This window comes from Carica papaya, chromosome 7 (assembly GCF_054855325.1).
Source record: "Carica papaya isolate Zhongbai chromosome 7, ASM5485532v1, whole genome shotgun sequence".
NCBI classification, from domain to species: domain Eukaryota; kingdom Viridiplantae; phylum Streptophyta; class Magnoliopsida; order Brassicales; family Caricaceae; genus Carica; species Carica papaya.
The window spans coordinates 149,515-172,336 of NC_142315.1; the positions used below are offsets into that span (position 1 = coordinate 149,515).

At 35.5% G+C, this 22,822-nt stretch overlaps 6 protein-coding genes across 15 annotated transcripts; 2 read left to right on the top strand and 4 right to left on the bottom strand.

The window, feature by feature from the left end:
- Nucleotides 1-30: 30 nt before the first annotated feature.
- Nucleotides 31-864, bottom strand: LOC110812074 (NDR1/HIN1-like protein 26). The gene has a single exon (XM_022038752.2). The coding sequence runs from the start codon at nucleotides 754-756 to the stop codon at nucleotides 85-87; it is 672 nt and encodes a 223-aa protein (XP_021894444.2). The 5' UTR covers nucleotides 757-864; the 3' UTR covers nucleotides 31-84.
- Nucleotides 865-2,706: 1,842 nt separating this feature from the next.
- LOC110806770 (peroxidase 27-like) lies at nucleotides 2,707-4,505 on the top strand. The gene is made up of 4 exons (XM_022031702.2): nucleotides 2,707-3,004; nucleotides 3,121-3,306; nucleotides 3,451-3,616; nucleotides 3,859-4,505. The coding sequence occupies exons 1-4, from the start codon at nucleotides 2,783-2,785 to the stop codon at nucleotides 4,263-4,265; spliced, it is 981 nt and encodes a 326-aa protein (XP_021887394.2). The 5' UTR covers nucleotides 2,707-2,782; the 3' UTR covers nucleotides 4,266-4,505.
- A 1,321-nt stretch (nucleotides 4,506-5,826) lies between these two features.
- Nucleotides 5,827-10,400, top strand: LOC110806755 (uncharacterized). Of its 7 annotated transcripts, XM_088208567.1 has the most exons (8): nucleotides 5,827-5,940; nucleotides 6,088-6,142; nucleotides 6,419-6,534; nucleotides 6,665-6,795; nucleotides 6,975-7,157; nucleotides 7,452-7,551; nucleotides 8,969-9,185; nucleotides 9,601-10,400. In XM_088208567.1, the coding sequence occupies exons 4-8, from the start codon at nucleotides 6,769-6,771 to the stop codon at nucleotides 9,680-9,682; spliced, it is 609 nt and encodes a 202-aa protein (XP_088064693.1). In that variant the 5' UTR covers nucleotides 5,827-5,940; nucleotides 6,088-6,142; nucleotides 6,419-6,534; nucleotides 6,665-6,768; the 3' UTR covers nucleotides 9,683-10,400. The 7 variants fall into 7 exon arrangements, with proteins under 7 accessions (XP_088064693.1, XP_088064695.1, XP_021887372.1 ...); XM_088208569.1 differs by lacking the exon at nucleotides 6,419-6,534; XM_022031680.2 differs by lacking the exon at nucleotides 5,827-5,940 and having other exon boundaries at nucleotides 6,085-6,142.
- An 817-nt stretch (nucleotides 10,401-11,217) lies between these two features.
- LOC110806752 (pyruvate, phosphate dikinase regulatory protein 2-like) lies at nucleotides 11,218-13,172 on the bottom strand. The gene is made up of 3 exons (XM_022031676.2): nucleotides 12,560-13,172; nucleotides 11,662-12,298; nucleotides 11,218-11,574 (listed from the first exon to the last, which is right to left on the bottom strand). Exons 1-3 carry the CDS (start codon nucleotides 13,031-13,033, stop codon nucleotides 11,471-11,473), a joined length of 1,215 nt encoding a protein of 404 aa, XP_021887368.2. The 5' UTR covers nucleotides 13,034-13,172; the 3' UTR covers nucleotides 11,218-11,470.
- A 271-nt stretch (nucleotides 13,173-13,443) lies between these two features.
- Nucleotides 13,444-18,218, bottom strand: LOC110806754 (PPDK regulatory protein). 4 transcript variants are annotated; one of them, XR_002538353.2, is made up of 4 exons: nucleotides 17,377-18,218; nucleotides 16,499-17,135; nucleotides 16,151-16,311; nucleotides 13,444-13,802 (listed from the first exon to the last, which is right to left on the bottom strand). XR_002538353.2 is itself a non-coding variant. In XM_022031679.2 (3 exons), the coding sequence occupies exons 1-3, from the start codon at nucleotides 17,818-17,820 to the stop codon at nucleotides 16,208-16,210; spliced, it is 1,185 nt and encodes a 394-aa protein (XP_021887371.2). In that variant the 5' UTR covers nucleotides 17,821-18,218; the 3' UTR covers nucleotides 15,950-16,207. The 4 variants fall into 4 exon arrangements, 1 of the variants encoding a protein (XP_021887371.2); XR_015813715.1 differs by lacking the exon at nucleotides 13,444-13,802 and adding an exon at nucleotides 13,812-14,172; XR_002538352.2 differs by lacking the exon at nucleotides 13,444-13,802 and adding an exon at nucleotides 15,384-15,741.
- A 172-nt stretch (nucleotides 18,219-18,390) lies between these two features.
- Nucleotides 18,391-21,730, bottom strand: GA2OX8 (gibberellin 2-oxidase 8). Its single transcript, XM_022031678.2, has 3 exons — nucleotides 21,205-21,730; nucleotides 18,895-19,216; nucleotides 18,391-18,814 (listed from the first exon to the last, which is right to left on the bottom strand). The coding sequence occupies exons 1-3, from the start codon at nucleotides 21,651-21,653 to the stop codon at nucleotides 18,581-18,583; spliced, it is 1,005 nt and encodes a 334-aa protein (XP_021887370.2). The 5' UTR covers nucleotides 21,654-21,730; the 3' UTR covers nucleotides 18,391-18,580.
- Between the last annotated feature and the right edge of the window lie 1,092 nt (nucleotides 21,731-22,822).

Below are 22,822 nucleotides of genomic sequence, written 5' to 3' on the forward strand. Positions count from 1 at the left end.
CTGGTTGAAGCTGTCTGTCTGTTTTAATGGTTTTCACATACGTGTTATTTTTGTCATTCACCGAGTTGAATCGCAAATATTTAATTAAGTGAAGTAAACAGGACATCTCTTATCCTTAGCACTCGGGAGTAAATTTCCATCGGGACCCACTGCCACGTAACAGTTTGCATGCATCCTGTGGTGCTTGCTGTCCCACGTGAACACCTTGAAACCAATCACAGCCGTTATTTCCAGACGAAACATCACCGTCCCTCGCCCTCGATCACTCGTGAACTCCATCCAACGGTTGTCATTCACCTTCAACGACGCCCCACTCAAAACCCCATACACAATAGTAGTGTTCTTTGGTTCCTGATAGAACGGATACAACAAGGGGGTCGATCCCACCAGTTGATCCTTGTAGAAAACGCTTCCCTCCATGGAATCGTAGTATATCCCTATGTGCTGGTTGGAGTTTCGCGCCGTGACGTTGAACATTATCTGGGCGTTCTCGAACCCTTGAGGTTGACCCAGACCCGGAACCGAGAACTCCCGGATGTGGAACCGGGGACGGTGTGGGCGCAAACTAAGCCATAAAATGAAAGCAATGATGCCAAGAAGAAATAAGAGAGACAAAAAGATGGCACATATTGTCTTCAAGACCCGGTTCGTGAGGCTCTCCCTGACCCGGTGGGCGTAATAGCTGGCAGAGTGGTGTCGCTGTACGGGTCGGGCTTGCGGGTCGGACCGAACAGGGAGTCGGTTGCGTTCGTACATTTCTTGATGGTCCGGTGTGCAAAATCGAAGTGGCTCAATTTATTTGCAGAAAGGTTTTGGGAACAGAAGCGAAGTTGGACGCTTTTTTTATAGGAAGAGGAAAGAAGGTGTTGGTGGAGATTTTTCATTTCCGATTCAGTTCTTCTGCATGAAGAAGAAAAGAATATCAAGAATCACGAACCCATGCACGTAAAGTTGATATACTTTTATTGCTGTAGCACATTATACTTTGTTTCGAGTTGTATACATGGTAATAATTAGAATGATAACGAGTAAATATTATATTTACATATATATTACAATGAGCGATGAGTTAATATTATTTTTTAAGCTCGTGAATAAACCACAAAACTACTTTTTGGGGGGTGAAGCTTATAAGAGCTAGAAGATACGTATATATGTTGTAGTTCTTATTTCAAGAAATGATATTCTACATGTTTCCTTTATAAGCTTTCTTGACTTTTTTAAGTGACATCAACTTTGTTGTGGTGTAATTTTGGAGTCTTTCATGCATATATATATACATATGTATGTATATATATATGCATGATTAAGTACAAAAATTACAACTAAAAATTAAATGGAAATAGAACAAGAATTAAACCATAAATAGTTAGATAAATTATTTAAGAAGAGATTAAATAACCATTGGCCACTAGCTAACTATGTAGAGATTGAGTTGGAAGCTAGCTACGCCAACATATACAAAGTCTTTAAAAATCCTCCAACCCATCGATTGTGTTAATCATTCATGTCGATAGCCACTTACTAACTGTTCCATATATATATATATATATACTTCGTATCCATGTTGTGTGTATATATACATGCTCATTCAAGGCAATAACAGTATTCTTCTAGTTAGTAATTTGTAACTCTGTTCAGCTCGTAATAAGGCATAGCTATAGCGATAATTCCAACTCAACTCTATAACTTTCCTCCTAATTCCGAGTAAAATACATATTATATGTATAGATGCATGTATTTATGTATGTATTTCCCATATCTAAAGACGAGCACATATGCACTTATGTTGTGCGATCCAAATGCCTCCTAACGAGTGTGAGCAGAGAATCTGCTCAAACACTTTTTTGAATTTTTTTTACCATTTATGTATATATGTGGAGAAAAATATATATGAAACAAATCAGTTAATTTAAGAATGATTTTCGACATGGGTTGAGGTAATTTTTTCATGTGACATGATGGCAGCTTAAAGCATGCCTGTATCGACTGAGATATTCTTGTAATATTGTAGGAGTTAAATACTGCAATTTGGTCATATATATACATACATACATATAATATATATATATATAAACTTAACTACGCACGCAATAACAAGAAAGGAAAATAAATTAATAGATAAAAGTCTTAGATAATAATAAAAAAAGTAAGAATAGTTTAGCAAACACATGCTTCAGCCAAATTTCATTTAGCAAGGTCAACCTCCCTAGATGATTACTTTCTCTATATATGTAAATACATATATATAATTAATTTCATTTGAAGTTCGACGATCATTAGTTGCTTTGTCTCTCTCAATTTTTGGGTACAGGAGAATTATCATATATATTCATATTCAATTCTCTTATTCTTATAATTAAGACAATATAATCTTCGCATCACATGGTTCACTACTCATTGGCCTCGTTCAATCTAAACTATCTTCCATGGGATCGTCATATATATATATTTTATATACAAGCACCATTCAAATGATCTATATGTATATATATCCAGATATATATAAATGAAGTCAATGGTTTCTTGATTTTATTTTATGAACAAGACAATAAAATAACCAAAAGATAAACCATCTTCTTGTTGTATTGTTTAATCATCTTTCTTTGAGCACTAACTAATTTGAAAATGTCATGAATAGTGCCGCGTAATGACAGGCTTTTGATGACAGTGAGATGAAAATAATCACTAGTATAAATTTGGCTTCTTTTCCATTAGAATTTCACTTGCAGAGGTTGAAGTTTTATAGACATAAACATATATCACAGAAGAGAAAACATACATGGCTAGTTCAAAGCTTGTAATTCTGTCATGTTTGTTTCTCTCAATATGTACTATCGCCTTTATCCCTGCAAATGCAGCGGGACTGAAAGTAGGCTTTTACATAAAGACATGTCCAAAAGCCGAGTTCATTGTCAAGAAGGTAGTTAATGAGGTCATGGCCAAGGCCCCTTCGCTAGGCGGCCCTCTCTTGAGGATTCATTTCCACGATTGTTTTGTTAGAGTAAGTTCATATTTCTCTTACAACCCAAATGCATGCTATCATTTTATCTCATCTTTCATCATGTGTGTATGTATATATATATATGTATGACTGGACATGTATATATATTTAAACAGGGATGTGATGCGTCAGTATTGTTGGATTCCCCAACAAAGCAAGCTGAAAAGGATGCCGTTCCAAATTTAAGACTCAGAGGATTCCAAATCATTGATAAAGTCAAAGCAGCCTTGGAAAAGGAGTGTCCCGGCATTGTATCGTGTGCTGATATTGTTGCTTTAGTAGCTAGAGACGTCGTTGTTGCTGTATGTATATATATATACACATTGAAATATAACATACATCTTTTTGTAAATTAGTGTTACATTAATCATCTCAATATGTATATCTATATATATATATATATATACACACTTAATTAAGCTATATATGGCTTATACTTGTCTCAGTCAAGAGGACCATCTTGGGACGTGGAAACAGGAAGGAGAGATGGAAAGGTTTCCAGGTCTTTGGAGGCCTTGCAAAACCTACCGCCACCTTTCTTCAACATTACTCAATTGATTACTTCTTTTACAGGAAAGGGTCTTAGCGTCAAGGATCTTGTTGTTCTATCAGGTACTGATTAAGCTTCTTGTTCCATCTTTGCAGCTTTGTGTATATATATAGACATATGTACATTTATATTACTTACAGAAGTTTTATTATTCATGTATATTTACACATATACGGACAATGATTAGTTCAATTTATGTCAGTAGTGCTCTAAGAGTTCAATTCCAAATGCATTGATAGAATTTGGCTTTTAAAATTATTTGGTGAAACACATACAATTAACTCAAGATTAAATTGAAATTTAGGAGGGCATACGATTGGGATCGCATTTTGCCCATCATTCAGCAATCGTCTTTACAACTTCACTGGAAAAGGAGACAGTGACCCCACAATGGATCCAAATTACATAGCAAAGTTAAAGGACAAATGTAAGCCAGGAGACCAGAAGACATTTGTAGAGATGGACCCAGGCAGCTTTAAGACCTTTGACGATCATTACTACAGTCTTGTCATCAAAAGAAGAGGTCTCCTTGAGTCTGATGCAGCTCTACTTAACAACAAGGAGACTAGAGATTATGTCAAGCTTCAAGCCACCAGCCATGGCTCCACTTTCTTCAAGGACTTTGGTGTGTCCATGGTAAAGATGGGAAGGATTGGTGTGATCACAGGCAAGGCTGGTGAGATCAGAAAAGTTTGCAGTAAGGTTAATTAAAAAGCAGAAAAAATATTAATTCATTGTCATGATTTGTATTATATTCATTTGATTTCTTTTTCTCTTTGGTTAATAAGTTGGGATTGTAATGGTTGGGAAGTGCATGTAGTTAAGATATGTAAGTTTACGAGCAGACACTATGTATGGTTCTTTGTATTTATGCACATGTATATTGCATGTGTTATAATTAACGAGTTCCTTATTGTTTAGTTTCTTAAATAAAATTAAAGAGAACTTAGTTCGATGCAAATATTAATTAAGCTCGTATCAAAATTAACATATGTATATGTGCGTGTGTGTGTATATGTGTGTGTGTGTGTGTGTGCGTGTGTAGACATGCCTTTTGTATACAACAGCCATCGTTTTTCCCTTAGCAAATATCAAACCCAGGATCAATTATTTATTTCTGAACCAATTTATTTAATTAATGAAACAGTGGATTTTCATAATCTTTCTATATATGTTATACACATGTATAGATATAATGCATATATTAGACTGCGACTGCATATATATGTATGTATGTATGTATATATTCCAATATCATAATTGGTTTTGTCAGTCAGCCATTTATTTGAGACTTTTGTCACATTTGCATGACATATATTTTTTGTTGGGCTGTATTAAATGAGAGTTTTTACGGGATTTTGCTTAAGATAAGTCATGGTTGGATGGTGGATTCTGCACAATCTTGTCAATAAGTGAAATTTGTACGTTTCCCACTCGGGCCCTTTTCTTCAAGTTTAGAGAAAGTGTCATTCCAAATTCATGCATCTGAAACTCTGTATATGACAATCAATTTCTACCCAAAGAAAAAGAAATCATTTATATATATATATATATATATATATGCAACTTCACAATACGTTTAGAATTATAGATTGGCATATATAGTCAAACTCTGCACCAACGAAAAGAAAGGCTTTAAAGAAATGACGGGTTCCACACAATCTTAACGAATTGGGATTTCGAAGCTAATACTTATTATAACTTGGAAGGCAGTAATATCCCAAGATAATACTTGACATAAAGATGAAATCAATTACTGTGGATAAATCATTCTCTCCAACCTAGATTAGTTTTACGATATGAATGTATGCATGCATGCATGCATACACAGCAGGAAAATTATAAAAAAGTAAAATCTATCCATCCATGAGTTCGATTAAACCCACATTCTTGTTGCTATATAAAGTGGTGAAATATGGGTGTAATATTATATTATATATATATATATATGTGTGTGTGTGTGTGTGTGTGTGTGTGTAGGCATGTGGTTTGGCTTGTGAAAATGAACATGATTGATTAAATAAATTTAGGATTTAGTAGTGGAAAATACATGAAGAGGACGAGGAATTAAAGAAAGGAAACGCCTGTCACTACTTTGCCTCCTTGCTAATTTTCTTCCTCATCCAGCTAGCACTGACTAACTAATTAATTTACCCCATAATTACTCTCTCTCTCTCTCTCTCTCTCTCTCTCTGTATATATATATATACATACACACAGAGACATAATTGTATCTACAGCGTATTTTTATATAGACATTATTGTTAGGTCTAGCTCATAATCTGTCTAGGAATATCGAAAATATACACACACATATGTACATATACATATACACTCGTAATTAATCAAAAAACTGTGGACCTCTTCCCACGGCATATACATATATGTACATCCCATCTTTTCTTGTTTTATATGTATACATACATAGATACACAATTGTTGTCTGTTGTTATTACATTGTTACACGTCCCTCCGTTTCAATTATTTTATTTATTTATATATAGAATTTATAATTTTTTGTTTTCGCCGGTAGGCCTTTTGCAGAACAAATTAAGAGGAGGAGAACATATTATGCAGCTAAACGGACGGTAATTATCTTGATTGATTGAATTATAATTAATTTTTGAAAAAAAAAACAAGTTTAATTCATCTTTATAAATACTATTGGAGCCCTTCAGTTTTCGATTTCTGGGAGCCTTCGCACAACCATTCAATCATCTCATTCTCTTCTTCCCCAAAAGAAACAAAAAAAAAAATCCCACTTCCCTCTGCTTCTGCTTTTGCTTTTCTTCAAACAAGAAACAGAGCCACTTCTTTCTTTACTTTAAGCTACACTTCACCTAAATTCTTTTATTTCTTTTCAGTTTTTTTTCAGATTTTGGTGAGAAATCGACTTTGACCCATCTCTCTGCAACTGTTTAATTTTTTGCCTTAATTTGAAAAAAACTGATGGGAGTAGTTAAAGAAGAAGAAGAAGAAGGTCTTATCTTAACCCGTTGTTTGTTTCTTTTAAGTCACGAAATTTGTTTGATTCTCAAATAATTTTGTATCGGTATTAAATCATCAAGTTTTGACTAATTGGGTTTTCTTTTTTCATCATTCTCAATCAGATATTAAGTAGCGATTAGCCTCAGTTGATACGCAACTGGTTAACGCGTGTAAGGTTCTCGCTTCCCCGTTCCCCCATTTTCCTTCTTTATCTTCCTTGAAAGTGATGGAAATGACGGAGAATCCCAAGTTGGTGAGCATAAGCTTTCTGGGTTTCCCTCCAATGCGTAAAATACTTATTTACCTAATTCCTTAACTGTTCTATTGGACTTTGCGGTTATGCATATACATATTTATATTGTTTCTTCAACCAAATAACTGCTTCTCTCTCTCTCTCTTCTTCTGGTTGTTGGATTGTTGATTTGCTATTAGGAGATGGCGTCGTCTTGCGAGGTCTATGGATTAGAAGAGAAGATGAGTACCCAGAGAATATCAGTATCGGATCATGTAAACGGATTTCAGTACGAGGCCGAGGAATCTGATAGCTTTGTTATTGACATGGAGAGCTTCTCTCATGGCGGCAATAAGGAAATTACTGCAAATTCAAGAATCACAGTAAGTTCTCTTCCCTTTTTTTGAAACAAAATCTGATTTTGCTTCCTATTTTTCTGCCCATTAATTGCTTTTTTTAGTTTTTTTTTTTTTTTTCTTGAAATTATTACGTTCTTGACACCACCAAGTCACCGCCTCCTGCCCATTATAATGGCCGATTCTTTTCTTTTCTTTTCTTTTTTCTATGATAGAATTTTTATGAGAAAACCACAAATTTTCTACCAAAGTTCTATTAATGTTTTTTATTCTTTCTTTCAATGACAAATTTACTGGATGGAAAAAAAAAAAAAAAAAAAGCTGCCAAGAAGTTTTTCCAGGAAAGGCTCCTTAAGAGGGAGTGACAAGAAAGTAAATTCCAACGACAGAGAGTCCGGTCTTGCTAGCTCCTTCCCCAGAGGTATTCAACTTTTTTTTGGTTTTAAACTCCATTTTTATATACTTTTTACAGCTAAAATTATTATACATTTTCCAAGTTCTAATTGAGATGATTGTTATTTATCACTTTGTTTACTAAATTGATGATTAGAGTTATGACAATTACAAAGAAATTGAAAGCAAGTTGCCAAAAGTGAAACAAGTTAAGTAAGTCTATTTGGGTTGGGTTTTCTTTTCCTTTTTCGATGAAAAGTTAAATCTGGGGAAATTTATTTTATTATATGTTCTATGGCCTACCAGAAAAATTAGCAAGTTCCTTTAAATTTGATGGTTCATTTTGTTTGACCCTTATGAGCCATTGGTCCCTGTTTTGAGAGATATTTGGTGCATGCGCATAACAGTTGGTCTCACTACCAAACAAAGGCAGGAATAAAATTAATAAAATTGGCCATACTTGTTGCTGGCCTCATGCGTAGTACCCATTTGATAAAAGCTCTACCCTCAAAAAAAGGCTATAGATGTCATCCATCACCAACCTGTAAGACTCATACTCTCATTAATTCATGACAATTTCCTAGGTTTTTCACATTATGGACTGTCATAATGTGATGTTTATTTTTTGTCTTTGGAACACACATGGAGCAGTTAAAATGTTCGGTGGGTTTTGACTTTTATAATTATCAAAATATTTACCCTGTAACTCTCTTCCAACTAGTATATATATTCAGTAAAGTTTCCAGCTTAGGGGACAGCTTTCCTACTATTAAAGCAAATGCCAGTTTGTAGTATAGATTCAGGATTCTATCATGTTGATATTAGATTGTGAACAACTTTTTTTTGTGAATCAAGAAAACACTCTTGTCTTGATATCTGAAGATTAGTTTGAGCATCATTTGACCGTATAAACCTAAAAGAAAAAACAGGTGTTTAGTGTGCTGGATAAACATTTTCTATTCGAATTCCTCTTAAAAAATTTCAACTATAGCTTCTTTAGTCAACTAGATAAGTTTTATTGTGGGATATAAACAAGGATTCCTATTCATAATAAATGATAAAATCTGAGTATTGGTAGTTGAACAATGATAATCTTGCTTAATTTGATTTGAAACCAACAGCCATGCTCCGTTTGTTTAGATAGCATTAACTAGTCTTTATCAATTGATAAACAAAAAGGGAATAGAAAGGGAGATGACACCAAAAGCTTGGGTCAAGGTTTTGGAATATGATGTTTTACCGAAATTGCTTGAGAGACATAAATGTGTTTTAATTAAAAGAATCATACAGGTATCATTCTTTTTGTTGGTTGCCTTTTTGGTAAGAGCTAAGCATGTGCAGTTGCATTATTGGAAAATTTTAGAAATGAATGCCGAACTCTTTGTTTAGCAGACAGAAAATATTATATATTTGGCACTGAATTATTAAACCTTAAATTGATCAAGTAGGGACTAGCATGCCTGAAAAGGCAGCGTCTATGGTGGCTATAGGGACCACAGATCATGCCAGCAACCCACAGGTTCATCATCAGATCACCATCACCACCGCCAACATCAACGGTACAACTGAAAACAAATTCACCTTGAGAAAGAACAGCTTCAAACGCTCTTCGTCTTCTTGGGCTGTTGATCCTAAGAAAGTTCTCTTGTTCTTCGCGACTTTGTAAGTTACAACAGAACTCTTTGCATTATCTTCCTATCTTTTTGGTTATTTAACTTGATATTTTTTAAGTGGACCACTAAAATAGCATGAACCAACCAACTCAATCATGGCCTCGGTCTAATGCAATAATATGATCTCAAAATTTACACTTCAGAAAAGGAAAAAGATCATCTCAAATATTTGCTATAAATGAAATCATCTTGAAAGCAGTCAAAACTGTTGTAAGTCCCTGTTAACTAAAATTAAGCTAAAAGCCAACAACATATAAATCATTGTGACTTGAGTTCACCTTGGTATTAACCCAAGTCACCATGGGGTAAAATCTTAGATAAGATTATGTTTTGCAAGAAATCAAACGATAAGCAGGAAGCATAAACCAATGTGATCTGAGTATTCTCTTTCATGTCTTTGACAGGTCAAGCATTGGAACAATGTTGCTGATATTCTTCACACTATCAATTAGCAAGCTAAATGCAGATGAAACAGCTCTTAATTGAAGAAATCCTAACAGGCACTGACATCTTTTCCTTTCAAGTGGACCTACAGTAGACAACACTTGGGTGTATAGAATAAGAGACACATAAAAATATGGATGTAACTGGCTGATTGTGGGGGACCCTTTTTTTGTAAAGATTATCTTCTTCTGTTGAGAGGTTATGCAGCTAAAAAAAATTTAAAAAAAAAAAAAAAAAAAAAAAAACTAAAATGGTCGGCAAAAGCTAACCAGCCGTCCATTGCTGTGGATAATCAGCAGTTCTCTACTTTTTCGGGGCTACTTTTCTAAAAAAAATTCACATGTAAAGACAAGGACATGCTGCATTATGACAAAAAGAAGGAATCTCCCCTTTTTCTTGGTGGATCTGTCTCATTCTCCATACCTTCTGCCCTGTTCCCTACTTTGGGCGAATCAAACATTGAGTGGATCTTTTATCTGTCTCGGTGGCTGTCATTTGCACGAGCAAGGGAAGAAGAAACATGAGATTTGTGAGCAGTAAAGTATTGTTAATGAAACCAAGCATGCGCTAACTTTTTGCACTAGATGGAAACACGAGTATGTTAGGAAATACAGGATAGATATAATGTTTGTGAAAGTCAATGTAATGCAAGCATGAACTGAAAGTCAACGATGTTCTTTCAAGCTATTCGGAACACAATATGATTCATCAAACATGTTAAATAATTGAGTTGTAGAAGCACAAGTCTGTTATATTGAAAGCATTGGCCAAGTACATATATTGAAATCTACTTGACAAAAATTAAGCAACGACCAGATTTAATTCTAGACGTCTAATTTTGATGTCATTGAATAATAGAGTCCAAGTGATATTTACATTGCACTTAAAAAAGATAATAGAATGGAATTAATTTTTTTCAAAGACTTAAGAGTTGATAAAATGAAACAACCATTCCATGAAAGAAGAATAACAATACAACACAAATTAGATAGAAAATTTGATTATCAACAAAATTCTAATTATATATTTCAGAGCATGAATAAACTAATATCTCTATACATTTCCCAGAACTGAGATAATGATTCTGCAACCACATCACATATGAAATTGTTGCTATCATAATAAACAATGAAATCCACCAAACCATTTCACTCTCAAATAAGTTAAAAGCAGCAAGTTAAAGGTACTCACCAACTGCTCTGACCCGTTAAATGAAAGTGATCTTGCACCACCCTTTTCAAAGCATGTACAAGTTTTAACACCTCCCAAAACATCAATACTATAATGGAGCACGAAGAACTTAAGCTTGTTGTGACTCCAAGGAATCGCAATGACTTCCATACTAGAGAAAGCTGGAATCTTTGAGTTCAACCTCACAAAGGTGGCAAGGTTGGTAGGATGCCTACCGAGTATACTCACTTCCTCCCTTGCCTTCTCACCACCTAACATGTAATTCATAATACAGTGCATCAGGAGGATCAAAACCTGCAAATTAACAGGCTTCGAACGCACTGATTCTTTCAACAACATCAACATGTCCCGTGGTTATGAAGAACTGACAGATTGACCATGACAAATAACCAAAGCAGCCATAGTTTCTCACTAATCATTCATCAGGTGAAACTGCTAGAAGTAATCAGTTCATAATGTACTTAAAATTGATGACTTACATTTCATTCATTGCTTTATTCTATAGCATGGTCAATAAGGCTTCATTGTTTTCCCAGTTCCTAATTACATTTTCCTAAAATTTTGATTCTACTATGGATCGCTACTATCTATAACCAACATGTACTTCTTCCGAGCTTGAGAACAAGAGCAAAACCATTTCTAGTAGTGTTTTGAGATATGCGGCATTGTGCTCTTCTGTTTCCGATCATGATAAAGCTTTAATACAATTGCTGCAGTTTCTTCAATAGCCTTACCAGTCATTTCTACAATCACAAAAAAGACAAAGATTTTTATCAGATATATATGTCATTATTATAGAAGCAAGAGATGATTAAATTAAATGATCTTACCAATCACAGGCCAACTGGGATTCTGTGCAAATATCCTGCCTGCAAATTCCAACTCCTGTCTGACATAATCCAAGTCCGAGTAGTTAATTCTTGATTCAGCGTCCAAACCCATCGTTTTAGCTCTTGTTTTCCTTATTGTTTGCAGAACCAGAGGATTGATTGTCAGACAAAAAACCTTTGATGAGTTCACGTCAAAAAGAGCCTTTGGCAATTCAACATCCATAACAATCGGCACATTAGCAACCTTGTATCCTTTCTGAGCAATATAAGTTGACAACGGTGTCTTCCCAGTACGAGAAACACCTACAAGAACAATGTCAGCCTTATGCAAATTCTGAGGCAGTGCTCCATCGTCTTGCTTGATGGTAAATTCAATTGCTTCAATCCTTCGAAAGTATTCATCATTAAGAGAGCTCCTTCCAGGAGCTCCACGGGGAAGACCAGATGGTGAGACGCCTAAATGAGAAGAGAGTGCATCCGTAATTGGTCCCAGAATATCAGTGCTCTGCACCCCCCATAACTTGCAGGCTTGTTTGGCAGAGTTGGCCATGGAAGGATCGGCTAAGGTGTAAACAAGCATTGCATCTTCCTTGGCTGCTTGCTTTACTATTTCCATCAACTGGTCACCATCATCAACCTGAAGAAATTGTGGGCGTTCACAATATAATTAACACAATAAGGTGACTAAAATCATTAAAAGATCCGCCAATTTCAAGTATCAGAACTTAGGCATTCAAGATAATGACTTCATTTAGAAACAACAGATAATTGAAAAATACAACAGTTCATTTAGAGACTTCCATTAATAAAATTGCAGAAGTTTTGTTGTTCTCAAGTCCGTAAAACTTGCAAGAAAGTAAAAAAGACAAGCACTTTGTGAGTAGAAAGACAATCTTACCCCTGAGAAAAGGTGGGTATTTATGGAACACCCGCGATCCACCAAGCAATGCTCGAACTGTCCCATGGCGCAATTAACCGCGTGTTCCGCCGTCCATCCAGTTCCGTCAGACACCATGTATATCGACTTCCCCGCCGTCAAATCGACCTCATCATCGCTGCTACTCTCTGTATGCGACCTCGCAGGAGAGGAATCCTTCTGCTCCAGTTGCTGGACCGGAGGGGACAGGTCGACCTGACGGATGCCAGGGGCCGGGCGATCGAGCTTCCGACCGGAGCGTATGAAGCGGGCCCTGGACCAGCGGTTCAACTGCGCGCTGCCCCTAAACTTCCGAGACGGAGTCTCTGAGGTGGTTTGGGTTGGGGAAACGGAGACATCAGTGTTTGGAGGGTTGGGCTTAGGGTCGGAAGTGCAACTGTTGGAGATGGATGTGGGACGGACGTTGGGGATGGTCAAGGTAGAAGAAGATATCATCTTCACTTATTATTATTAATTAAGAAGATTACGGTGTAGATGGTGTGAAAGATTGGAGGATATTATTTTTATAAGTGGTGGTAAATAAATGGTTTAAGAAAAGATATCAACTTTGGATTTTTTTTTTTCAAAGATTTTTTTATCATCTATACAAATATCTTACCACATGAATAATAAAATGTCATAATCAGAACTGATGCGGGAGGAAATGGAGCTTCTTCTTCTATACTTTGCAGGTGTCTTGGCAGTGGTTAGTAGAGGATGATTTGGTCAAATTTTCTTACACTTGGTTTACAAATTGGTGTTACAATTTAGAGACACTGAAGTCTTGAAAAGAATCAACAAAGGCCTAATAGAAATTTGTTTATACAATGAAATAAATAACTATATTGAGTCTCAAGCCATATTATGATCTAATTTTTTTTCTTTTTTTACACTCGAACTGGTAACCACGCATATAACATAACAGATTGGATGGCTAATTGTTTCAAGTTCTTGGTAACATAATATGCTAACAAGAACAAGTGAGATTCATAATCTAAAATTTGAAAAGAACTATCAATGATTCTAAAATAAAACGAACTCTACTCTTATGTCAAAATTCGAAAACGACAAATTATTCACTTCTTCGTATAGAGATCACAAGCCTATCCACTCTCATTCCAAAAGAATTAACGTTTGAAACAAAGATACCGACCTTATAGGTGAGACTGGCGAACCCATATGGATACACTTGCTATTTGGGAAGGACTCTCTGCAGCAAAGCACACTGCACAAACAAAAGAAACCAAAAGGCACGATAAAAAAGATCAGAAGGAGCTAATAAACCTTCCTTTATTGTTGATAGTCAGCCAATCTCGACCTTTTCCAGGCTCCTTTACTATAAAATGTTACAGATAAAGAGAAGGGCACATTACATTGCTACAAAGAGAAGGAAACTTCCTTTTTCTTGGTGGATCTGTTTCCTTCTCAATGCCTTCTTCTCTGTTTTCTCCTCAGGCAAATCAAACTTTGTGTACATATTTTCAGGTGGTGATCTGTCATATGAGTGAGCAAGGAAGAACATGCACAAGATTTGCAAGCAACAAAGTATTCTTAATGCATGCGAGCAATAAAAGTTTTGAACTTTTTGAACAACCCTGAAAAGCATTAGCACTACGGAGGATTAACATTTGTCTAAAGAATTAAAACTGCATTTGATATATGAAACATCTTTTAGTTTTTATTTTCTAAATCTATATGTATTTTATCCACAAAATCATGTAGATTACTTAACAATCAGTTACGATATTGAAAATGATAGAGTTACAAAATTTTAAAACGTTTATTCAGTGTTTTCCAAAAAACTATTTTCCTTGTGTTTAAATTATTTTACAAACATGTAACTCTTATATACCTTCATAAATAAATGCGTGGATAAATACAATAATATACAAGTTTCTAGGACAGATGTAATGCAAGCATTATACAATAATATACAAGTTTCTAGGACAGATGTAATGCAAGCATGAGCTCAAGATGGTGATTTCTTTTATATATTCCCAGAATAAGACATGGTTTCTGGATCATGTCCAATATGCCATACGAATGAGGAAGAATAAAGAAAACATGCACGCGCATACACACACATATATATGTATCTATATCAGGGCATTAGAATGATGAGCAAATCAACCAAATAACAATCCAACTAGACTGATATCAAAGTTACCTGTGGTTCACAATGCCAACTACACAAAAAAAGGATAAGAATACGGTATAAAATGAGAAGAAGCTGGAATAAGAATAGTAGTTTAATTCTTTTTTTTTTTTTTCAAATTAGATAAATTTCTGTGATTCATGCTGAGTAGGACTTAGAAACCAGACTACTAAGAAATGAAAAGAGCATGATTGGTTCAAATATATAAATTGAACCAAACCGATTATAAAAGTAATAACCAGAATGGAGACTTCGACTACATCTTATTCTCAATTCATGCCTTATTGTGCTTCACAAGCCTTACCAGTAGCTTTGAATTAAAATGATCTTGTTCCTTAGAAAACAAGAATAGGATCTTCCACCATCTTGTTTCAGGTTGTGATTACTACACTGAAAGGATTCACGAGTTCTATTATCCTTCCAAAATGCTTATTCAAGAAAAAGTCTGAAAATTTATGGTTTCAAGGCTACATTTGGATCAAATTCTCTTTTTGGAATTCATTTGAAATTTCTGTTTATTTTAACTAAGTCGAATTGGAAAACAATACCATCACTAGTGACTTTAAACAAATGGGAAAAAAGAAAAGGAAATTCACCAACCGTCTTCACTCAAAATTAGCGGCAGTAACGGAAAAGTACTCAGTCACAGCATTGACTACTAAACTGAAAGTGATCTTCAACCACCTTCTTTAAAGGGTTTACAGGTATCTCCCAAAATTCATAGACACAGAGAAAGTCAAATTGGCCTTCTTCAACAAGTGAATATGTCTGGTATATAGAACACAAGAACCTAATAACACTGCAAGTGTTTTTGGTAGAAACGATGGATAGGTCAAATTTAAACCATTTCCTGCAAACAAATTATGACCCTGGGTCTGTTGAGACTCCATTGAATCACAAGGACGTCCACAGGACTGCAAGTTGGAATTTTGGGTTTCAATCTCACCAAGGCAGGAAGGAAGAAAACCAAGCTACTCCTCACCCCTGCGCTCTCTCCCCCACCCTCTGACTGTATGGAAGAAATAACCAAAAAGAGTACCAGAAGGATCAACCACTGAAAAAAAGAGATCAAGCTAATGCACAACGATTTTTTCATAACATCAAAATGTGCCAGGACGTTGATGCTAGAAAGAACTTATTAATCATCACAGATAATATAAGGAAGATAAATTTCGAAGTCTAACTAACCACTCATCAAGTGAAACTGCTAGAAGCAATACTCTAACAAGCATATTATCTATTCAAAATTGATAACTACAACTTCATTCATCAGTTTATGTTATAGCAAAGCAGGGTGGAAACATTAACATGTGGGTAACAAGCTCAATGCAAAAGTAAAAATAAATAAAATAAACTAAAATAAACCATTTCTAATAAATCTTACATTTTCCTAGAATTCTAAAACTGATGCGGCTCACCATTATCTATAGCCAGCATCTACTTCTTTCAAGCTTGAGAAGAAGAGAGAAACATTTCTAGTAGCGTCTTAAGATACGTGGCATTGAGCACTTATGCTTTCGGTCATGGTAAAGCTTTAATACAACTGCTGCAGTTTCTTCAATTGCTTTAGTAGTCACCTCTACAACCACAAAAAGGATCAAGATTCCTAGACTGTAAATCATCCATACCTTATAGCATTCGATGTAAATTTATGTTACTACTTTTCTTTTCTGAATTAAAGGGGAAAAAAATATAGATTTACATATTGGAGGACAAAGAAAGTTGAGATGACGTAGAAGCAAGAGAAGGTTAAATAAATGATTTACCAATCACAGGCCAAGTAGGATTTTGAGCAAATATCTTCCCGGCAAACTCCAACTCCTTTTTTACGTAATCAAACTCTGAGTAGTTGATCTTTGCTTCCATTCCAAAACCCAGGGTTTTGGCTCTTGTTTTTCTTATTGTTTGCAGAGTCATGGGATTTATGGTCAAACCAAAAACCTTTGCTGGGTTCACCTCAAAAAGAGTCTTTGGTAATTCTACATCCATTACAATCGGCACATTTGCAACCTTGTATCCTTTCTGTGCTATGTATGTTGATAGTGGCGTTTTTCCAGTACGCGAAACACCCACAAGGACAATGTCAGCCTTGTGCAAATTCTGAGGCAGGGCTCCATCATCTTGCTTGATGGTAAATTCAATTGCTTCTATCCTTCTAAAGTACTCCTCATTAAGAGGGCTCCTCCCTAGAGCTCCACGGGGAAGACCAGATGGAGAAACCCCTAAATGAGAAGCAATTGCATCAGTGATTGGTCCCAGTATATCTGTGGATGGGATACCCCATAACCTACAGGCTTGTTTGGCAGACTCGGCCATGGAAGGATCAGCTAAGGTGTAAACAAGCATTCCACCTTCCTTGGCTGCTTGCTTTACTATTTCTATCAACTGCTGCTCATCGTCAATCTGACAAGATAGCAGCATTACCGCGTAATTAACACAAAGAAAGATTAATATCGAAACTTCCACTAATTATATAACTGGTTCTTTCCTTCATATATAAAAGCATTGTGAAACAATAAAGATTATCACAAAAGTTCCAATTCCCGATAACATAGGCAACAGTAATATAAACACCGAATCTAATCTTAAGAGACCCTTGAATCTAGCACAGATTTAGCACATGTGAAGAGTCAGACAACCTTACCCCAGAAAAAAGATGAGTATTCACGGAACACCCGCGATTTACCAAGCAATGTTCGAACTGCCCCAACGCAGCATTAACGGAGTGCTCGGCCGTCCATCCAGTTCCATCAGATACCATGTATATCGCCTTCCCCGCCGTCAAGTCCATCTCATCGTCGCTGCCACTGTCAGTAAGAGACCTATCGGGAAAAGAATCGCTTTCGTCCTCCTGCTCGACCAGGGAGGATGATTCGAGCCGACGAACGCGTTGGTTGGGTTGGTCGAGCTGTCGGCCGGAGCGTATAGAGCGGGCCCTTGACCAACGGTTGAGCTGGGCGCTGCCCTTAAACTTGCGAGGCTGCAGTTCTGAGGCGGTTTGGGAAGTAGAAAAGGTGGAGACAGCGTCCTTATTGTCGGCAGTGTTGGGACGAAGGTTGAGGATGCCGAAGGTGGCAGTAGAAATCATTATCAGTCGGTGTTTTTTCGATTAAAAGAAATAAAGAATTTGATGGCGAAAGAAAGTTCGAGATGAGTATTATTATAAACAATAACTAACATATGAGCAAGTTTCGAATCCGCCGCTTTCAGGCTAACGACCTCTTACTCGGTTAATCATCGATCCTTTTTTTCCTACTTCAGAAAATAAATAAACAAAAAAGTTTTCCTTCTTTTTTTCAGTTTGAGGAAAATAAAAAAGTTTCTTCCTTTTCTGCTGTCATCCGTCAAAAATGTAATCTTTTTTTTTTTTTTTCAAAAAATTTGAATTGGGTGTAAGAGTTGAAGAAAGTTTTTTTCTTTTTCTTAATTTCTCCTAAAATGAATGTTTCAGCTATCTTGAATTTTTTAATAAAAGAAACAAGAAGTTTATGGTGTGCGTGTGTATATATATATATAGTTTGTAGTATAGAAAGTGAGGTAACCAAAAAATTGAGAATTGCATGAAGACGACGGACAGAAGCAAGAAGGAAGAAGGTGAGGTTGCCCAGATTGTACCCGCTGGGCTTTCGGCTTGCCTGGGCCAAAAGTGAATGATGCATTGGGTTTAAACTAGCTGCCTTAATATTGTTTGGGCTTTAATTATTTGAAATCAAAAAGGCCCAAAAAACACAAAATCTAAAGAAAGAATTCGGTAGACATATAAAAGCTGATAGGATATTTGTTTAATCCTAACTAAATCAAATGCTCCATTCTTAGATATCTAATCCAACACACACCCAATTGCATGCTTATACAAGAAACCTAGGGAGGCCTATTTTGTGACCTAATTCTTTAACATCAACTTCCACCTGCTTCTTGTACTCTCCGAAGCTAAACTTCCTGTAAACCGATGCCTCACCACTGTCGCTATGCACAACAGTCTCAAATGAAGGGCAGAAGAAATAAGCAGTCGAGAATCTTTCCACAAATGGATTTGCCACCACACGATGTTCCACACTCTTGTACACATCATTGCTCCACGCCTGCATTATATAATTACCTTGTAATGATTTAGATTTCTTATTAAGATTATATATCTTTAAACTCAAATTAATCAAGCTACCTGAAATAAGTCGCCGATGTTGACGATTAGGCCGTCGGGATTAGGCTTAACAGCTATCCATTTTCCATCCTTGACAAGTTGCAGGCCTCCAACTTGATCTTGATGCAAAATTGTGAGGAAATCAGTGTCTGTATGCGGCATCAGTCCAAATACCTGGAGAGACATTGGACAAGGTAGGTAACGGTTCATTCGTAGATAGCATGTGCTTGGCAAGCAATTTTCCTGGAAAAAATTTGACTTGCAACCCAGTTTCTCTGCTAAAATTTCTGCTATTTTCTGAGCCAGATCCGCAACTCTTGTAGCAAATTCCTCCATTGTTAAACTGTATTTGTTTCCAAACAAAAAAAAAAAAAAAAACCCGATTAATCATATGAATCAACTTAATTAATGTTCTTAAGTACTAAGTAATTATCGTCATCATCATGGATTACATAGATACATATAATATGTACGCAGGTATATATACATGTAGAACCAAACCCAGGAACCTAAGAGGGTTACTTTCCTTAGAAAGTTAAAAAGAGATAGAAATCTCCCAGCTGGTGGGGAGGTAGGGTCCAGACCTACGTCCGAACATCACCATCAACCCCATACCCATCAATCATCAGCAGAGAATTATAATTATAATTATAATTTTATAATTATGAAAATAAATGGACCCCCATATATACATACATATATGTAGAGGCCACATCAAAAGCTTTTTCCACTGCAGTAATAGTAAGGCAGGTAAGCTAAGAGGCTGGAGTAGTTATGCCTGATCTTCCAGCTCATTTATTCACGTGAGATAGCTTTTTATACATATATATATAAAATTAATAGCCCACCAGCAGGACTACATGCACATGCATGCAAAGTGTACGTACATCCATCTGATGGTGAAGTTTCAGTAGTACCCAAAAGTCTGTGCTGTCTATCCTGATATGGGAATTGGGCCTTGTGAGCCCTAGCTGCTTCTATGAACAACCAAGATGACACGGGTACATATCCACATGCTGCAGCAGCCATGAAAGCTTAGCTTCTTCCACATACACCACGACACGTTTGCCTATATATACATATACATATGCATACATACATACATACATACATACATACATCTCCCACTATACTGTCACTGCCACTAGTACTACCTTTCTCTCGTCAGCCAGCTAATAATTCCTCCCAATTTCAAAATTCGTTTCATTGTTTTCCTATTTGATTCACCCGGTCAATAATTTTTTTTTTTTTTTTTTTTTTTTTCTTTAACATTTTATTAACAACTTAACAATTAATAAATTGTGATTTAACTAGCTATCTACATTAAGATTTAGCGTTTAAACATGACTTATGCTCTGATTAATTAACAAAATTGAGAGATTAGAATGGTCACCAAAATTTCAAATTAAGACTTAAAAATTCAGTAATTAATAGTGAAATTTACAAAAGTTATTTTCAAATTGAAAAAGACCCCAATTGGAAAAATACATAAAAAGCTTGGTTAGATGTCACCTCCAAGTTAACCACGAGACGAATCTTAACCCAATAATGGGCTAAGCGTGTAAATAATTCTAACTTGATTAAAACCAAAATTTTCCTCTTAAGCACTCAATTCTAACTTCACCTCATAATACTTGTACGTATAATCAACTAATTAAATAGGCTTATAAGTATTGATAAAGTCGGGGTAGGTAATTTGGATCAATCTAGAGTAGACACTACTAAAATAAAGTGCAACTTTAGTCCTCATGCAATTAATTACTAAACTATTATTTTATGTACCTTAATTCTTTGCACATACTAATTTTAAATTATAAATGGTTTTTTTTTTAAGTTACTTTCCTATGCCCAATAAGTTATTAATCACACGACCATGATGTTATATATAATTAACTAAGTTTGGTAACAGTTTATATATATATACATATATTGCATGCTAAATTTGAGGTTCACACTTGAATGTTCCTTTAGCATTTTCTTACATCAGTTTTATAAGAAAAAAGTAGTTTCTTTTTTTTTTTTGCAGAAGGGTCGTGCTAAGATATTTATGAATCACAAAAGTAATTATCCGGCTCAAAACTACTTCAAATGCCGACATGGTGTCGTAAACAAGAATTATAATGAATGGCATGTACATATATATATATGCGTGCGTGCGTGCGTGGGTGAGTGAAATGGCCACGACGTGCAATCTTAATTGTGTGTGCAACATACATGGATATAAATTATATAAACCAGGCAATTGCGGAATTGAAGCGAGATGAAAGGAAGATAGATAGAACAGTAAATAATGTTTTTGAAAAAAGTGAAAAGAAAAGATAATACGGGTACCTGAGAGCAGTGTCGAGGGTTGGAGAATCAGAGATATCCAACATGGGAATGTGAAAAGCCTCCGACCAAGACAAATCGCAGAGACTGGTGGCAGTGGGTGTTCCCCAGCGATAAGCGCCGGCTGAGAAATTCAAGTAACTCCTAGACTCTTTACCTTTCTTCTTCTCGAAAGGCTGCTTAAACACCTTCACCTGTTCGCGCGTCATCTTCTCCAGAATCTCCTTGGAAATCCCATGGTTTATTACCTGGAAAAATCCCCATTCCCTCGACGCTCGGGCTATCTCCTCCTTGCACTCCTCCCCCTCTCCGTTCCACAGCTTCCCCAGATCGATCACCGGCAGCTGCTCCTCTTCCACCACCATGGCCGCCTTGATGCACTTTGTCGGACCTTCTTTCTCGAACAGGAACTTGTACGTCTCGTGAAATGGCGGCACGTCTTCTCCGTTCATGCTTCCAGAGCTGCCAGGAGCCACAGAGCAAAGTGTTTTTGTGATGTGATGTTCGCACAAAGTTTAATAAAATTTATAAAGTGAGACCAGAAAGTGTAACTCCACCCTCTATTTATAATATAATTTATTGAAAATTACCAACTCGGTCCTTCAATTACAGACTATATAATAATTTACTTGAGAAATATATTTTTATTGCAATTTAATCCTTAATCTTTTTTTTTTTTTTTTTGGTTTTTATTCAGAGTATATACTCTACAGCCTTAAAAAATCTTCAATACCCTGTATTGACTCTCTATGTATATACTTTACAATTGATTACAATCTTAAAAAATCCTCAATAATCTGTGTTGACTCTCTATCTAAATCTTTATAATTTTATAAAAATCCCATCAATCAAAAAAAAAAAAAATCATAAATTTAAGAAGCAAATTATAATAAAAAGAATTTGAAAACTTATTATAAATTACATAAAAATTATGTCTATTAATATTTAGTCAAAAAATATAAAATAATTAAAAAATTAGCTTAGTGGTATATATATATATATATATATAAATAAAACCCAATAAGTAAAACCTAAATATAGTTATAGAAATCAATCTCCAACCAAGAAATTTTGTTGTAATTTACACCGTGTGGGGCCTGCTAATAATTTTCTATTGTCGGCCTAATATTCTTTTTCTAATAAATAATTAATTTGTTCAACTTATTAATATATTTCCTTTTAATTTCTACATGGTTCAAATTTTATTAATAAATAAGTAACATGTAAATTTATTAATAAGGCAATACATACATACATATATATATATATATATAGACGACGACGACGACAATAGAAATAATAAAGTGTTTTGCCCATAATTTGAGTTTTCCCTGTTAGAATACAACGGAGGTTTCATTGATCAGAGATTGTAATTTAAAACAGTGACCACTTTTGACATGCTACCATACCATGCTAAATCATGTTACCTATACTCATTTCACCACATATACATATACACATATACATACATATATGTATAAATATTAATTCCTACACCAACGCCAACACCAATACTATATAATACATGTGATTCACTTTCTTGTATATGGGCCATACTTGAGTCGGTATTATTCCAGATATGTGATGTATGGATTGAAATACAGACATGTAAACACATGCA

Bases quoted from the DNA above. Each gene is read 5' to 3' on its own strand.
- LOC110812074 (XM_022038752.2), bottom strand. From the start codon at position 756: ATGTACGAACGCAACCGACTCCCTGTTCGGTCCGACCCGCAAGCCCGA.
- LOC110806770 (XM_022031702.2), top strand. From the start codon at position 2,783: ATGGCTAGTTCAAAGCTTGTAATTCTGTCATGTTTGTTTCTCTCAATA. The intron at 3,307-3,450 runs GTATGTATATAT...TACTTGTCTCAG, and splicing joins CTAGAGACGTCGTTGTTGCT to TCAAGAGGACCATCTTGGGA. The intron at 3,617-3,858 runs GTACTGATTAAG...ATTGAAATTTAG, and splicing joins GGATCTTGTTGTTCTATCAG to GAGGGCATACGATTGGGATC.
- LOC110806755 (XM_088208567.1), top strand. From the start codon at position 6,769: ATGGAAATGACGGAGAATCCCAAGTTG. The intron at 7,158-7,451 runs GTAAGTTCTCTT...AAAAAAAAAAAG, and splicing joins CTGCAAATTCAAGAATCACA to CTGCCAAGAAGTTTTTCCAG. The intron at 7,552-8,968 runs GTATTCAACTTT...AAATTGATCAAG, and splicing joins TGCTAGCTCCTTCCCCAGAG to TAGGGACTAGCATGCCTGAA.
- LOC110806752 (XM_022031676.2), bottom strand. From the start codon at position 13,033: ATGATATCTTCTTCTACCTTGACCATCCCCAACGTCCGTCCCACATCC. The intron at 12,299-12,559 runs GTAAGATTGTCT...CAATTTCTTCAG, and splicing joins ATACCCACCTTTTCTCAGGG to GTTGATGATGGTGACCAGTT. The intron at 11,575-11,661 runs GTAAGATCATTT...TTGTGATTGTAG, and splicing joins TCCCAGTTGGCCTGTGATTG to AAATGACTGGTAAGGCTATT.
- LOC110806754 (XM_022031679.2), bottom strand. From the start codon at position 17,820: ATGATTTCTACTGCCACCTTCGGCATCCTCAACCTTCGTCCCAACACT. The intron at 17,136-17,376 runs GTAAGGTTGTCT...CTATCTTGTCAG, and splicing joins ATACTCATCTTTTTTCTGGG to ATTGACGATGAGCAGCAGTT. The intron at 16,312-16,498 runs GTAAATCATTTA...TTGTGGTTGTAG, and splicing joins TCCTACTTGGCCTGTGATTG to AGGTGACTACTAAAGCAATT.
- GA2OX8 (XM_022031678.2), bottom strand. From the start codon at position 21,653: ATGAACGGAGAAGACGTGCCGCCATTTCACGAGACGTACAAGTTCCTG. The intron at 19,217-21,204 runs GTACCCGTATTA...AAACAAATACAG, and splicing joins ACCCTCGACACTGCTCTCAG to TTTAACAATGGAGGAATTTG. The intron at 18,815-18,894 runs GTAGCTTGATTA...TATATAATGCAG, and splicing joins ACATCGGCGACTTATTTCAG to GCGTGGAGCAATGATGTGTA.